This window comes from Protobothrops mucrosquamatus, unplaced genomic scaffold (assembly GCF_001527695.2).
Source record: "Protobothrops mucrosquamatus isolate PMUCROS unplaced genomic scaffold, P.Mucros_1.0 scaffold199, whole genome shotgun sequence".
NCBI lineage: Eukaryota > Metazoa > Chordata > Lepidosauria > Squamata > Viperidae > Protobothrops > Protobothrops mucrosquamatus.
The window spans coordinates 361,795-379,020 of NW_015386555.1; the positions used below are offsets into that span (position 1 = coordinate 361,795).

A 17,226-nucleotide genomic window follows, 5' to 3' on the forward strand; every position below is an offset into this window, starting at 1 on the left:
CACCCACATCTTCTGGAAGCAGGTTGTTCCACTGATTAATTGTTCTAACTATCAGGAAATTTCTTAGTTCTAGGTTGCTTCTCTCCTTGGTTAGTTTCCATCCATTGTTTCTTGTCCTGCCTTCGGGTGCTTTGGAGAATAGATTGACTCCCTCTTCTTTATGGCAGCCCCTGAGATACTGGAACACTGCTATCATGTCACCCCTAGTCCTTCTTTTCATTAGACTAGACATACCTAATTCCTGCAACCATTCTTCTTATGTTTTATGAATCGAGGTCTTTCTTATTTCAAAATTGCCCTGCTGGGTGAGTATGATAGGAGACCAAACAGGGGCTGCAAAATTCCAGAAGACACCATCTGGCAATTCCCTAGTTATTAATCAGATTTTGTCAGTTCAGATCAGGGAGCTCTAGCCTGTGCTGATTGTAGCTGGAGATCCAGCTTCAGAGCCAGATTTCAGAGCCCTCTTCAGAGTTGCCACTAACATATATATCTGAGAACTATAGATAGTTTTCATGATATACTCACCTTTCCTTTTCCCTTCATCATAATCTGATATAACTGTTGTTTGTAACCATGGCATTGCTAGGGCTGAAATATATTGTGGGGGAGGGAAATTAATGTGTAGTATTGAGAATGTAGAGCACTTATAGAGCTGAAATCTATAACTAATTCGAAGCCATCTCCCCCACACACCTATAGCCATAGGTTATTTTCTGCAACCAGTTGCAAAAATAATAGTACTGCACACCTATCTCAGAGGACCTGGAGGATTGCCTGGAATTTTTCAAGGAGCAGCTGGCAGCTCCCAGTGCCTTCCTACTTGCCTGCATTTCCCTTCAAGGGCCCTTGGTTTTTTGCTTTCCCCCCAAATTCAGTAGACAGATGAAGGTCACCTTCTGGTCCAGATAATGTCTTCAGTGGTTAGAAGTAATTGTTTGGTCTGAGAACTGCTTGCTTTCAGGAAGTAATTTCACATTTTCCAAAACACTTGTGTGTATGTGGGCACTTGAGAAGAGAGATAGACAAAGAGAGACAGAGAGATATATCTCCTCATGCTGTCTCATTGGGTGGTCTCTCTGTCTATTACTATAGTTAGAAGAGATATTATGCCACCTGAACAGAACAGAATGTTACCATTTAAACCAGCTGTTATGTGTTTTTGTGTGAAATCCAACAGAGCTCTTTTCCCTGTAAAGAGTCCTCAGACAAGACTCATAGTGCTCATATAAGCTGTAGTAGGGCAACTGCAGGACAGCTGCACGCTAGCTGAAGGCTTCGTGCTATCTCAACAATTGTTTCCTGCAGTACAGGTAGTCCTCAAATTACGACTACAAGTGAGCCCCAAATTTCTGTTGCTAAGCAAGAATTGTTAAGTGAGTTTTGCCCCATTTTACGACCTTTCTTGCCACAGTTGTTAAGTGAATCACAGCAGTTGTTAAGTTAATAACACAGTTGTCAAGTGAATCAAGTTTCCCCATTGGCTTTGTTTGTCAGAAGGCTGCAAAAGGGGATCACACGATCCTGGAACACTGCCCCCATCATAAATACATGCCAGCTGCCAAGCGGCCACATTTTGATCATGTGACCATGGGGATGCTGCAACAGTCATAAGTGTAAAGAATGGTCGTAAGTCACTTTTTTCAATGCCGTTGTAACTTCAAACAGCCACTAAATGAATGGTTGTAAATCAAGGACTATCTGTACCATGTTCTGCCTCTTCCCAAATGGGAGATGGAAGAATGCCTGTTTAAAGTATGAATTGTTTACTAATTAAGCTCCTCACCCACTAGCCTTTGCTACTGCATGGGAGTTCTTTCTGGTTTATCCCTAACCACCTTTTGGGCAAGTAAACACCTGAGAGGGCATCAGCACCTTGGAAAACAAGGCTGAGGATGAGTTGCAGAAAAACCAGATTGTTGGTATCCCTTTATCAGCAGTTCGATCTAGTCTAATTAATAGCTTACGGGTTTATTGCCAAAACAAGCTTCATTTAACCTACAATAGTGTCATAAAAGTAACTTCTGCTTAATAAAAAGGGTAAGAAGGCAGTCAGCACTATGTTTTCTTCTGGCAAACTGCTATTTTAATATCCCCATTTTCCTCCTTGGAGTTATTTTCATGGGATTGATTATTTTGATTTATTCGTTAAACAAACTGATATAGCTGCCCATCTACCAAAAGGAACTCTGGGTGGCAAATAGAATACAAACCCAATACACACAAAAAAAACCCTACTTAAAACAAAACAAAACCAATATGAGACCGTGATCATGCCAGTGCCCACATCCTGTCCCCAGTGCCTGAAGGAAAACCCAGATCTTTGCTGCTTTCCTGAAGGCCAACAATTTCAGAGCCATCTGTATCTCCAGAGGAGACCATTCCACAAGGTAGGTGCCATAACAGAGAAGGCATGCTTCTGAAGCCCACTAGGCAATATAGTTTCACTGTGGGAACCCAAAACATGCCCACCCTACCAAATCAAGTAGGATAGGCTGCAACCATAGGGGAGAGATGGTTCTTCAGGTCACCTGGCCCCATACCATGTAAGTCTTCAAGCTTGATCGCCAGCACCTTGAATTGCACCCAGAGGCCTCCTGTATGCCCATGCAGTATGTGCAGCAGTGGTGTTATATAGCCACACTGTGGTGCACCCAGTACTGCCCATGCTGTATTTTGGACCAGGTGCAGCTTCTAAATGTTCTTCAAGGCCAGCCTCATGTAAAGGACATTGCAATTATTCAATTAGGAAGTGAATGTGGCATGAATGAGCATGAGAAGAGCCCCCATTCTAGAAAAGGGTACAAGTGGCACACAAGATGTACTTGTGCAAAGGCTATCCTGACCATAAGCTGCCACCTGCTCTCCAGGTAGGAAGTGTGAGTTCAGGACAATTCTAAATTGTGCATCCATCCAGAGTTAAAGACGGCAAATCAGTACATATGAGGTACCCCAAAACCTTGTCATGGTAGAGGTAAAGGCAATTCTTCCCCATATAGGCCTGTACAGCCTCTAGGCTCTGGGAAAATACTTCACATCACTTGGGCAGCTCAGGGCAGAGATGTACAGATGAGTATCATCAGCATACTGCTGGTACTTAATCTCGTGCTGATGGATGACCTCACCTGGCATTTCATGTAGAAGTTAAATAAAGGTGAGGAGATTTGAGCTTAGTGGCACCCCAGAAAAATCCCATTACCAACACCAATTGCAACCAGCATCGGAGAAAAGAAGAGTACCACTGGACAGCAGTTCTTCCCCTTTCCAAAGCCCTCAGCCATCTCAGAAAGATGTCATGACTGATGGTATAGAAAGCTGCTAAGAAGTCAAGTAGGGCCAGGAGGGATTCAGAGAATCCTCTTCTTCCAAAACACATTGAAGATATAGACCTTCCATGTTCTCAACAATTTTCTCCAAGAAGAGAACTGGACCAACATTGTTCAGTACTCTACTCTCTGTTTCGCCCCATTGCTGTTCCAAGTCACTTCAGAAAGGAAAAATAATTAAATCTAAATTATGTACCATGTGTTACATTCAAGTATGGGCCACAAAACTGAGAGCCACAATGTCAAAAGAAAAGCAATTTCAAAAGAGGGTGACTGGCAAGGAGAAAACCGGTTCTTTTAGGCTAGCCCTTTTCCAATCTATTCTTCCAAAATTCCATATTTAGGTCAAGACTTTTTCAAGACAAGCTTGACTCACAGAGATATGTGCTCATTGAGATATGTCGGCACATTGACATGGGTTCCTTGGTAATGAGACAGAAATGGTTTGCCACTGTTTTCTACTGGGTATCTTTTGATGACCCATTGTCACCTACAGTTTTGGATTTCCTCATTGTCTCCCATCTCAGTTTCAGCCAGTTTTGATTCTGCTTAGCTTTTTCTAAGCAGATATCAACCACTGTCAGTTATATGCTACTAAATAGAAATATATTTCTATTTTTCCTTTTATTTCAATTAAATTTCCTTAAATCTTCACCAAATTGGCATTGTTATAAAAATGGAAAGATTGTTACCACAGGTGTAAATATTATCACTAGTATTCTGGTCTAAAGCTAGTAATCCAATTTAATGCTGGATCACTAATAATCCAGTCTAGCATTGGCTGGTATTTCATTGCAGGTTTGTCCCCCTTAGCACACAAGGATTTTTATGGTTTGTTGGTTTGGTCTTGGCCCACAAATACCAGTAATACATAATAATAGGACTACCAGATCTGGGGTACAAAAATCAGAATGATTTCTAGAAGTCAGCCAAAAGATACAGAAAACCTAACCCTTTGCTGCCAAAGTCAGGATTTTTGCAACCCAGAGTTGATAGTCCTACCTTCTAATAGTAACACTGAAAAACAGGCTGCTTCACTCTCCACATACGGTACTTCCCTGTCTTTCATTGCTAACTAAGCAGATCTCTGAGCTGGATTTATGAGAAGAAGCCTTGATCCATTTCCAGGGCGCTTTCTGCAGGCAACACTCAACAAAATTAATATGCAGAGACCAACTTGGCCTAGTCGTATTTTTAAGTGGGGGTGAGGGATGTTGTTGGTATTGCAAAGCACCCATTCTTTATCCAGGACACAAGGGCTGCCAACAAAGCAAACAAAACCGAGTCACAAAGCTGTGTTCCCTCAAAGACAAGATGAATTAGGATTATGTTTCTATTCAAAACTGGGACAGAACAACCCCAAAACAGCATCTGGTGAATGGGCCTTGTGTATTTTCCCCCTCAGTCCTCAGGAGTGCCAAGGCAACTGGTTTCTGTGACAGGGAGCTGAAGATCATTGGCTGGAACTCAGAAGCTAGCCAAAATGTTATGTAAGATCTTCAGCCTTTTGATTGGCCTTTGCTTCAAAACAGAGTCGCTGCAGATGGAAGTTAAAATGGACTTCACATTAAATTGTCTTTGTCTTTGATGTGCACTTTTGTTTTTGTTTTTGTTTTTAATTGCAAATACCACCAGGAGAGGGGCCATAAGAGGGGGGGGATGTATCCATTTCCTTGCAGCCTTGGGAAAAACCATGTTTAGGTCTTTGTAAGGGGAGGGCATGTCTCTTAGTGCAAATAATAACTTCGAACAGTTTTAGGACTTCACTAAAGGGCAAAACACTAAGGATCCGTCAAGCTTGCTTTAAAGTCAGCACTGCTACAGTATTTGCATGTTTTAAAACTGTAATATTTGGTTTTGTAGCACCTGTATCTTAAATGCAAAGGTCATCGGATTTACTTTGGCTCTAAGTTTCCTTAGAGCCACATCCATGGCCATGACTGGATGATACCACATCCCAATTTTCCTGCTACGTCTTCAAGTAGGGAAGTTATTGTATACCTGTATTATAGTACTGGTTGTGGAAGAAGGAGGAGGAGGGAAAGGGTTAGCCTATACACATCTTTCGTAGGAAAAGGTTACTTTAGTCAAAGTGTCTTGAAGTACTTTTAAAATCCAAATAGCTTTAAAGCTTCTAAAAACACTGTCAATTCAGTTCAGTCTTTATTAGAGTCATAGACCAGCACAAAAAGTTAAACATTAAAATAAAGCAAAACTGAACAGAATAAGGCATGGTAATATAGTACATTTGATAGTAAAATCAATGGGGGGAAAAGGAGTTATAGGAGTTATAAACACCTATAGGAGTTTATATAGTGATAGATGTCTATGGCAGGGCTTTTCAACCTTTTCACTCATTGTACCACTTTTAGGATATGGCAATATCTGAGTACCACCAGTCACCTAGCAAGGTGTCAAAAACTTGATGACCAAAAAAAAAAAAAAGGAAAAAAGTGATAAAGTACAGGTAGTCCTCGACTTACAACAGTTTGCTTAGTGACTGTTTGAAGTTACAATGGCATTGAAAAAGTGCCCCCCAAGGCACAGCCGAGCAAGACACCTGCCTGCCCGCCCGGTAGCACTCTCATTCCCCTCTCCCACTACCACTTTTCTAGGATGGTGCCAATGTACCACAGGTGGTACCCGTACCACTGGTTGAAAAGCCCTGGTATGGTGATAGAAGTTTATATTTGGAATGCATAATAATATCAGAATGTATTGATGTTATTAGCCCTGTAAGGTCGTCCAGACAAGAAACACAACCAGGAGTACTAGCTCTTTTTTTTTTTTGTAAGATTATATTATCAGAATCTTGCAAGACTGAAAGTATTTCTCCTCTCTTTTCCTTTTACTCTTCAGAAAACTAGGGAGGGTCCCTTCTGAGATGCTTCCCACACCTTCGGTGGGCTGAGATATCTTTTACATGCTGGTTGTCCAGTCTGCATCTTTTCCTCCTCTCCCCCAAGGTCATTCCCACATACTAATACAGATGTGCACCTGGATGGGCAATCTACTTACCGGGCAGGTAGATTGCTACAATAAATGAATGACATGAGAGGGTGGCTGGAGAGAGCCAAAGCTTACCAGCTGGCACTTTTCCTCCTCAAATAGCTTTTTTAAAAAGTATATATTTCTCCTGGTAGAAGAATCAGTTAAAAACAAGTACAATAACAATTTCAGGTGGAAAACCCCAGATAAGGTTGCTCTGCTATCTTGCAGTTTAAAGAAGGGCAGGAACAGACATTTGCTGCTTAAGATATTTTGGATGAGATGATGCCTGTAGACTAAACCAGATTTGCACAATGCGCTATTATCACTACCATCGCCACCACCAATTTGTAAACTAGCATGGCGTGCAAACCCAGCCACTGGGGATTATTTCTGATTCAGTGTGTTGTTCAAATCTAGAAAAGTGGTTTACTTGTATTCCGATATGTTTGGTTCAGGACTATGTATCATATGAATATAGTCCATAAGGCCGTGGACACAGGCTCATTTGGAAATCCAGCCTCCAGCTTCATTTTGTAATCCCATTTAATATTTCCCTGACAGAGATTTTAGGTGTGCATTTTTTTTAAAAAAAAAAACAGATTTGAAATGGTTGCTTGAGGTTTGAAACAGCCTTCTACAACCTTACCAAAAATGTTTCAACTTTTATAAAATTTAGCGCCCAGCAAAAAAACTGTTGCCTTAAATTTGGAATGGCTGGTCCAAATGCGAAACGAGGCTGTTTCAAACTCAGAACATTCTCAGAATGGTTAAAACTTCACTAAATATTTCCAATAAAATCAGAGTATCTGTTCCAAACACAAAATGAGTTTGAAATGTGCTGTTTCAAATCTAAATGTTTGGAACTGAAAATGCTTTGCATGCCCCCCCCCCATCCAATCTCTGCTCAAAAGCATTCAGGCAACGGGAATCAACAGGTTTCTCAGTAATTGGATAAAAGGTAGAACCAGGAAGAACCATTATCTACACTCCTTCTATGGCACCCAACATTTGTAATCTGGGGCAAAATGTTTCTATACTATTTAGAGTGCAGCCCTGCTCTAAATTTTTCCCTTTGGCGGAAGAAGTAATAGTAGTAACTGTGAGAGGGATCTCGGAGTCCTAGTGGACAATCACTTAAATATGAGCCAGCAGTGTGCTGCAGCTGCCAAAAAGGCCAACACAGTGCTGGGCTGCAATAACAGAGGGATAGAATCAAGATCACGTGAAGTGTTAATACCACTTTACAATGCCTTGGTAAGGCCACACTTGGAATACTGCATCCAGTTTTGGTCACCGCGATGTAAAAAAGATGTTGAGACTCTAGAAAGAGTACAGAGAAGAGCAACAAAGTTGATTAGGGGACTGGAGGCTAAAGCATATAAGGAACGGCTGCTGGAATTGGGTATGTCTAGTTTAATGAAGAGAAGGATGACGGGGGACGTGATAACAGTGTTCCAATATCTCAGGGGCTGCCACAAAGAAGAGGGAGGCAAGCTATTTTCCAAAGCACCTGAGGGCAGGACAAGAAGCAATGGATGGAAACTAACTAAAGAGAGAAGCAACCTAGAACTAAGGAGAAACTTCCTGACAGTTAGAACAATTAACCAGTGGAACAACCTGCCTCCAGAAGCGGTGAATGCTCCAACACTGGAAGTTTTTAAGAAGAGACTGGACAGCCGTTTGTCTGAAATGGTATAGGGTTTTCTGCCTGAGCAGGGGGTTGGACTAGATGACCTCCAAGGTCCCTTCCAACTTTATTATTATTATTATTATTATTATTATTATTATTATTATTATTATTATTATTATTATTATTATTATTATTATTATTATTATTATTATTATTATTATTATTATTATTATTATTATTATTATTACTATTATGTGAGAGCTCATCTATGTCCTCCTCTTGGGGCATCCCATATTTCAAATGAATTGAAATTCAGACAAATCACTTCACATGCATTAACACCAACATTTCTATGAGCATTATACCACAAGGTGCATATATATTGGGGCCTGAAGTCAATGGCATCCAAAATAAAGCATGTAGCTAAAATGAGATTATATGCAGGGTCATGTTATCGTGCAAATGTCACATAAGTGTTTGCCTCTCAACATCTCACACAAGTATGTAAGTTGTGACATTTGTGTGATTATCTCATGCCCGCGTATTTTATCATTCTTCCTGTGGGATGTGAAGTCTCTTTTAAACAGCACCAAAAGTTTCCATAGGGTTATTTTTATCATCATCTTTCTGCATATTGCCAAGTTAAATTCGATCTGGTAATTTAGATGGAGACAGCAAAAATCATTGATTTATTTTTGTGGCTTTATTTTCTCTGAAAGTTTCTTCGCATTTCTGCAGTGTAATTTTGAAATACAATAAGGATGCAGCCATTTATAGCCACCTTTGAAGATTACCTCTTGAGAAAGAGACAGAGAGCCAGCAACTGCAAGCATTAAACATTTTTACCACTTCTACAGTCTTCTATTTCCCAATTGCTATTAGTAAGCACAGACTGTTGGATAGGTTCAGTATGATAAAAATGAATTTCCTTTGGAATCTGGTATTTAACCATGCTGAGAATGATACAAAAAACTAGTGTACATTACTTTCCTCCCAAAAGCAAGTATTTTTTTTTAGTTTGGTTGAATATAACTAAACTATCCACATAATAAGAATTGACTTCTCCTCCCTTCCTGAAAGATTATGCTAATGTTAGTAGCATGTTTAATTCAGCCACCGGCAATGCTTCTAATACAAAGCAAAAGATCCTCCCCTTTCCAAATGATAAGACTTTATTTCCTTTTTTGTTTTCTGAATGCATGCTATCTAAACTGCAAGCTGTTCTAAGCTCTGGTAAGTAAGGATGTGTGTTTCAAAAACATCAAGAAGGTGGCGGCGACTATGCAAATGAAGCCCTGCCCCTTGTGAAAAGAGGTGGGGCTTTGATTGTGCCATGATGGCCAACACTTTGATGTTTTGGATTCCCTTCCTTCCACAGATGCCCATATAAGCAGTGATTTTCTTCTTTGCAGAATTAATCAGGGTTTACATTTGACAATTGCCAAAAGAAAACTCTCTTCTTTTATTTGGTGCCTTTGTGTCAATTTCTGATGACAAGTCCCTGTGGTTTTCTAACAAGATTTTCAGAGAGAGAGAGAGAGAGAGAGAGAGAGAGAGAGAGAGAGAGAGAGAGAGAGAGAGAGAGAGAGAGAGAGAGAGAGAGAGAGAGAGACTAGATGCGACTAGAACTCACATTGCCCGGTTTCTAGCCTAGTGTCTTAATCACTGCATCAAAGTGTTATTTAATTGCTAATAAATTTGTGTATTGTGGTGCATGGAAATGATAGTGGGATCCTTGCATATTTAAAATGCAAATGGAACTTTTGGCAAAAATATTTGTTGTGATTGAATCAAAAGGGTCAGGCAAATAGTAACTTCGGCACATAATCTAATTCTTTATGTTGATATGCCTTCCTAGCTCTCTGTTTGCGACCAAACGTGTACAAAGTGAAAATGTCCATGGAAAAGGTTATCAGAGAAGACCAGGTAGAGATTTTGGAGTACAACTTCACTAGAATCAGCAAGAATCCTGATCGTGCTACCCTGGACCTCATTGCTGCTGAGGCAGGTCTATCAGTAGAAGAAGTTCTAGTGAGTAACCATGTCTTTAACTTCAAATATAATAATTTGCATCTTGAGGTGATTCATTCATTTTTGGACCACTTTTCTCCCATGTTACCACTTTCCAATAAATTATTCCTTCTCATCCCCTCCCAGCATTTGCTAGGGCTAGAGAGTGCCTCACTTTCTAGAACAGTGGTGGAGAACCTATGGCACGCGTGCCAGAGGTGGCACTCAGAGCCCTCTCTGTTGGCACGCGTGCCGCCGCCAGCAGCAGGTCCATCAGGCCACCACCACCACCACCCGGAGCAGGAGTCCCGCCCAGCACAAAGGAGGTGAAGTGGCTGATTAGCAAGTTCGAGTAGAGGTGATAGAGCAGAGGTCACCAACCACTATCAACTGGCGGACTGGAAGAAAAGGGAGGGGGAAGTATTTTACATGTGCGTGTGCACACATGGGGCCGCGAGTATGCACACGCTGCAAATGAGGCGGGGCTAGTGCATGCGTGATAGTAGCCCTGCCCCATTCTTGCTTGGTGCAGCACCTTGTATCTGCACCCCACGGCGCAGCGGTGGCCGTTTTTGCGCCTTGCAGCATGGTGGCCCATTTTTGCACCCCTGGTTTTTGCGTGCCCATCTCCTGAGGGCACCACAATGCTGATGGGCCCCTGGCACTTTGCGATAAATAAGTGGATTTTGGGTTGCGGTTTGGGCACTCGGTCTCTAAAAGGTTCGCCATCACTGTTCTAGAACATATGGAAGGGGGATGAGAATCAGCCTATAATCCCCTCTGTGGAATCAGAATCTTCTTACTGATTAGAAAGAGACCACCTCTCTGCAGGATATTTATGGTGGGACCAACCCTTTATGCAATTTGACTCTCCTGATCCACAGTGGATCAGGAACGGAGTGATAGAATGCTGGTGAGGTGGTAGAATGAATCACAGCACATTTGGCTACAGATAAGAGACCTCAGTCTTCTTGTTTTTTTTTTTTAAAAAAACTAATTCATTCTCCCTCAATACGGGAAACAAGCAAGAGAGAATGGACTGAGGAAGCATTTTTCTCTTTGACTGAAAGCTGTTTTTCCTTTTTAGTAGGGATTCAAAACTTTTTTTTCTTTTACTAATAGGCCAAAATGATAACATCCATTCTATACCAATACTTTCCCAGATGGAATGACCATTCTTTCCCCCCCCTTTTAAAACCTATGCTCTCTGTAGCTCACCACTCATTTTGCCATTGCCTGCCAAAGTCTCATTATCTTGTGCCTGTAGCCCACTCTTTACTCACTGAGCAATATTCCTTTGTTTCTCCAGGTATGGTTCAAGAAGCGCCTGGGAGAGTGGAGGAAATCAGAAGGGCTTCCTTCAGAATCTAGGTCTGTCAGAGATTGACTAAAGCCCCCCCTTATGGGGACATCCCTGGAAAATGGACAGCAGCTCAATTATTGCTTTCTCTGTGGAATGTTACTCTCAAAAATATTTTTCCTGTTTTTTTAACCTGCTGCTTATTTAAAATGTATATACTAGAGGTGGAAAATAAGTATATGAAATTATGCATACTGATTGTAATGTAGACTTTTATGAAACTTACAAAAAAAAGGTTACAAACTATGCCTATTGCAAATACAGCGATAATTTAACGGAGTGGATCTGCTTAAATATTTCTATTAATTCCAGCAAAATTAACTATGCCTATTGCAAATACAGTGATAACTTAACAGAGTGGATCTGGTTAAATATTTCCATTAATTCCAGCAAAATTCATAGGAAGGCGCAATAGACTGAAATATGCTTTTCTTGTCTACTGTACTTTGAGAAATAGCTTCAGCACCAGAGTCCAGGAAAGCAATATCTGGAATCAACTGCATCCATTAACATCTTACAGAAATTAGATTTTAAAAAATGAAGTTTGGGCACGATCCATCATGTGGTGTTTGTGAAGACCTTCATGTGTACACAAACAAGAGAACAAGCTCCATCTTGCTCACACAATCCATTGTGAATTCAAGGCAGGCATACTAATGAACCCTGTGAAACAACCTTCTGCAATCTTGAGCAATGTGTAATATCTTGAGTCCCATAGTGCAGCTTAGTTACAGTCAAATCATGTAAAGACCCAATTAGCCAACAGGTGAAGTACAGGTAGTTCTCGACTTGCAATCTTTTGTTTAGTGTCTGTTCAACAGAAATTTTGGGCTCAACTGTGGTTGTAAGTTGAGGACTACCTGTATATAAAAATGATAGGAATAAAAAGATGCGAATGTACTTTGCTTCTTTCTCCTTACCTTTCCTCTATCTCATCCCTATCTCAGATATCTGGCAGAAGGCATCCAGCATAGATGGGTTGTTTACAGACTAGCCAAATACATCAAAAACAGTGGCTTATGTGCATAGTTGATTAGATAATTAAATGAATATAAGAAGCATATTTCTAATAATTCTAATGCTGTGCATGAAAAAGAGTATTTTTCTCTGGATATATTAATGTATCGCACATTGTACACAGACTTGATGTGTCCATCTGACTGATTTCATACTCTATTATCTCTGAAAAAGCCACTTCTGAGGAAAGGCTTACACAAAATCTATAGAGATAACAATTTATTTCTTCATCACAGTGACACAATGTACAGAATCTGTCCCAACCACAATTATGTGTGGCAAACCAGGCCTTTTTTTCAAGTGGGCCTTTTTTTCAGGTTCTACACATGGAAGGCTGCTTCAAAATATAGGTCAATTATACGAAGTATTCATAGGAATTAATTATTAATTAATCTTTAATCATGCCTGATCATTCAAAGCAGCAAAGCAAACCAGTTAAAATAGAACGTCAAGGTTTTAGCAATCTGTTCCCCTACCTACTTACATTCCTGACTGACTGATTTCAGTGGGCAATACAATGGGGAGAGAAGGGAGAAGTAAAGCAAGAAATAAGTGCCCAGAGAAGCATTCTGTGCTAACAGCAAATATATCATTATACTTATAATTCTCCGAGAAGTCAATGAACTTCAAAAGCATTCAGAGATGCACAACAGGAATTCTGATGAATAGCTTCAAACCTGGAATGCTGAAATGGGTGGAGTGAGGGTTTGGCCCATCCTCCCAGTGAAAATGAGAACAATGTGTAATCAATTATTTCAACAAGTGTATTGAAGAAGTATCTAAGTTTAGAAACACACATTTTTAACTGTAAATTATTTTAGGAAAAGAATCTAAAAGGGGCAGCATTATGTCAATCGGTTATGGAAAACTAGCAAACCATGTATCGAAGAGCAGAATCAGAACAGTGAATATGAAGGTCCATAGTTCAGCAGAGAAGGTCTCTGTGTATGCTCCAAGTCTCTCAGGTTGAAAGGCTGCTGACATCTCCAAATGAATCCCCGTTTACCATTTTGGAGAATTGCTGCTGTTTTGTTTGATTTTGTTTTAGATAGGAAACAGCTAGATAAATCAGACTGACTTTGTATGCCCACTTGCTGTTTTGCAAAAATAGGACAAATGTGGAACTGTTTTGACATTTCTTCATAACTGGGGATTTTTATAAGGATATGATGTTTTCACCCAAATAAAGAAATGTGTTGGGGCATTAGGAAACTCTTGATGAAACAATGCAATTCGGTGAAGAAACTCTCGCACTATGTCATGAGTACTTTTAATATTGCTTGCTGTCGATGTAATAGAGCTCAGTGATCAAAAGTTCAGAAGTAGCTTTCTTTGAACTCAGTTATTTGTGACCTAGAGGTTGAACCTCTGGAGGTTCCCTGACAGAATAGGGTTGACACTGTCTTTGTTCAAGAACTCTTTTGACCTCCAAATGTAATCTATGGCCTGAGAACTCCTGATCTTCCGCAAAGCCATCTTTGAGATTGTCATATAATTTCCAGGTCAGGCCTACTTAGGCTTTGGAAATCAGTCAAGGACACCGAGCATTTAGGTGTATTATCTTAAGCTAATCTTTGCAAGGTGTATTATTTTAAGCTAATCTTTCATAATCAGGTGTTGGCCTGATGCATTAAACTATAATTCTCATCGTTTAGATATTCCCTAGAGAATATGAATATTATTAATAAGGCATTGCTTCATTCATATAACAAGGAAGATGCACTAATCAATTCTTAGGAAATGGTAGTTGGGCCAATAAAGTGGCATTCTTGCTTTCATCATGGCTAGTACCTTCAGGTGAGTCAGGTTAAGAGTTGGCTTTTCCCCCCAGGCCTTGGACTTGAGTGGTGAGGGTGTGTCTCCCACGGTATTGGTTTTGGACATTTATGGTCTATGTACTGTATGTTCTCCATTAGGAACATCTTTTTGAGGGATGGCAATGTTATTCTATTGGATTGGATTGTTGTTTTAAACCTTGTATGCCACTCAGAGTCAGTGATTATTTGGACAATCTCGAGTTGGGCCATTTATAAATAAGCTAATAAATAACAATACAACTTTCAGTGTTGTGGTTTGATCTTATTTGCAGGAGGTCAATAATGCATGTTTTGTTCTTGCAGGTTATGACTCATCCCAAGGTCCTGAGTTATTGTCAGCCTTTTGAGGTGAACCAGACTTGAATTCCGACGTCATGAATGTAGTGTTATTATAGGGTAACAATAATAGAATTTTGCAGTGCTGAATGTGCTCACCCATCTCTACCTCTGTCCTAAAGAGAACTAGGAAGGATCAAGGTTTCTCAAATTCTATTTCTGCCCTGATTCATTCTCTGGCTATTGGCTTAGTTGCAGTTCTTCCTCCTGTACCTCAAGGTTATTCTCACATCCCAAGGAATTCTCTTCAGCCATGGCTTTCATTCTTTTGAACCAACTATTGTATATACTTTTCTGGGAAATTTCCCAGTTTAGTTTTTTCCTTCATCATATTGCTCACTCCTACCATACTTCTCTGTTACTGACCTGAAATATCATGTCCAATTGCATTAGCTGTTCATTTGTTTCATATAACTTCCTAGCAATCCTAACCTGGTTATTCCAAGTTTAGCTTCTGCATTAGTTTCTTGAGCCTTTGAGTGGCTGAAGATGCAAAGTACTCTCCTCCTCACACTGAAATTTTACATTCTGTAACTGTTCTTTTGAGAAAATATTAACTGTTCTGACTTCAGATCTCATATTTTTTCTTCAAGTCTTTTGACTTAGATACTGCAGTGTAATCTTCAGTGCTATTCATATTAGACTGCAGGTTCTCTTTTGACTGTCGTTGCAAGACAACCATGTTTCTTCAAGCTCACAAGCTCAGAGAAATTTGGAGTGTCATCTTGTATTGTTCCAGGATTATCGCTGCATATATATATATGCTAGTCCATCTCAATATGGTTAAAGATCATAAGGTTGGGAAATTAATGTAGTTTACAACCTCACACACCGCAGCACAGAAAAAGAGTAAATTGAATGTCAGGAAGCCTTTTCTCTATTCTGCTACAGGAATACCTATTATGTAGACCAGGGGTAGGCAAATCTTCCTTTCCATTCACCAGTGTAAACCTGGAAATTATTCAAACCTGGTAATTATGGGTTCAGCACATCACAACTACATTTCTACAGCACTTGAAAAATTGTAATAGTGTTGCAAACACTGGGGAACTTGGAAAATGTAGACAATCAAATTTCATTCCATATATGAAAGTGATGGATGAGATGAAAACTTTTCTATATTGCTGCTGTTGCCACATCCAGAGGCAATTTAACAGGGATAAATGAGAGGGAAGGGCACCTTCATAATGATACATTCCAGGCTACAGGGTAACATTACTAGCATGCTAAGCCACTATTCCAAAACAGAAGATTGCAGGGACAGAGAATATGAAACATCCAAACCTGCTTTGTGCCTTCCAGATTGGTGTGTATGGGAGGGATATTGCCTAATCAGCACTTGAGAGTGATGGCAAGGAGTTTCCAAAGGTTGTGTATTATTTCAATTGCATCATACTGATGTAATACAGATACTAGGCATTTCATACAGCCACTGTAGTGAGGTCATAGGTATGTACTCTTAATCCTATGAATGCACAATAATATACTTGTTGAAATACTGGAAAGAAAATCAGTGGTTCGGATTGTCACGTTCAGTAGCAAGAAAATCATGTGGAAAATGATAGAGCACCATTTAGAACTTTGGAGATGCCTAGAATCTTTTGGTTCTACACAATAGACTTGTTTTGCTTCAGATTCCCTTCTCCAGGGCACAAGGTTAGTAATGGCCCTCTCTTCGTAAGGAGGAAACAGAATTATGCACATTTACAATTATTTACTTGGCTTATACTTTATACAATGAGAGCCAGTTCGATGGAGTGGTTAAAGCACTGGGCTAGAAACCTGGAGACTGTGAGTTCTAGTTCTAGCTTTTAGGCACAAAGCCAGCTAGGTAACCTAGGGCCAATCACTTTATATCATCCCTAGGAAGGAGGCAATGGCAAAACACTTCTGAAACACCTTGCAGAGAAAATTGCAGGAAGTTTGTCTAGACCAGAGGTAGGCAACCTTGGCTCTTTTATGACTCGTGGACTTCAACTCCCAGAATTCCTGAGCCAGCCATGCTGGCTCAGGAATTCTGGGAGTTGAAGTTCACGAGTCATAAAAGAGCCAAGGTTGCCTACCCCTAGTCTAGACAAGTCTCTGAGAATCAGACACATTTTAACAGAAGAAACAAAAAGTATACAATATGTCTGAACTAAATCTTACCACTTTTTCCATCCTCATGGTGAATTATATTGCTGATACTTCCAGAAGCTGGTATTATCTAAATCCCTTCAGTTGTGAATGGTGTTGCATTGATATTGGTTGAAAGCTATCTCTAGATGTCTCCAGAATAGGTACCGCCTTTATTTCTTGAGGAGCAGAAAATGTTAGTTCCATACAAGCCTTAAAGCAAGGCCAAGCTTTTCGGAGTTTCTGGCATGGGCTCTAGATATCTGGGTTTAACTTTTTATTATACCGTTTCATTATTTCTGCTGTATGAATATTACCATTTTATTTATGTATTGTTTTATGGCATTATTTTCAATTGTTTTTCTTTTATTGTTGCTTTGCTTTTTGCTGTCTATTGATTTTTATCTAGATTTAAATTCTATTATTATTTGTTATGAAAGGTAGGTGATGACATTGGATCAGGAGAAAATACAAATCAAACATTAATATTTAAAAGTCAGGCTCCTGCTTAAACGTGAATAACTGTGTTGTTCGTTCAGCTGATGTTACTTTTCAGACGTTATTAAGAACTTGTGGAAGCCAACACATGACAGTAGAAGAAGTAGACAAAAGCATGCAGCTATA

At 39.9% G+C, this 17,226-nt stretch overlaps 1 protein-coding gene across 1 annotated transcript; it reads left to right on the forward strand.

The window, feature by feature from the left end:
• The first annotated feature begins 9,811 nt into the window (after positions 1-9,811).
• On the forward strand, positions 9,812-11,596 carry HOPX (HOP homeobox). Its single transcript, XM_015813851.1, has 2 exons — positions 9,812-9,978; positions 11,267-11,596. Exons 1-2 carry the CDS (start codon positions 9,841-9,843, stop codon positions 11,342-11,344), a joined length of 216 nt encoding a protein of 71 aa, XP_015669337.1. The 5' UTR covers positions 9,812-9,840; the 3' UTR covers positions 11,345-11,596.
• The last annotated feature ends 5,630 nt before the right edge of the window (positions 11,597-17,226 follow it).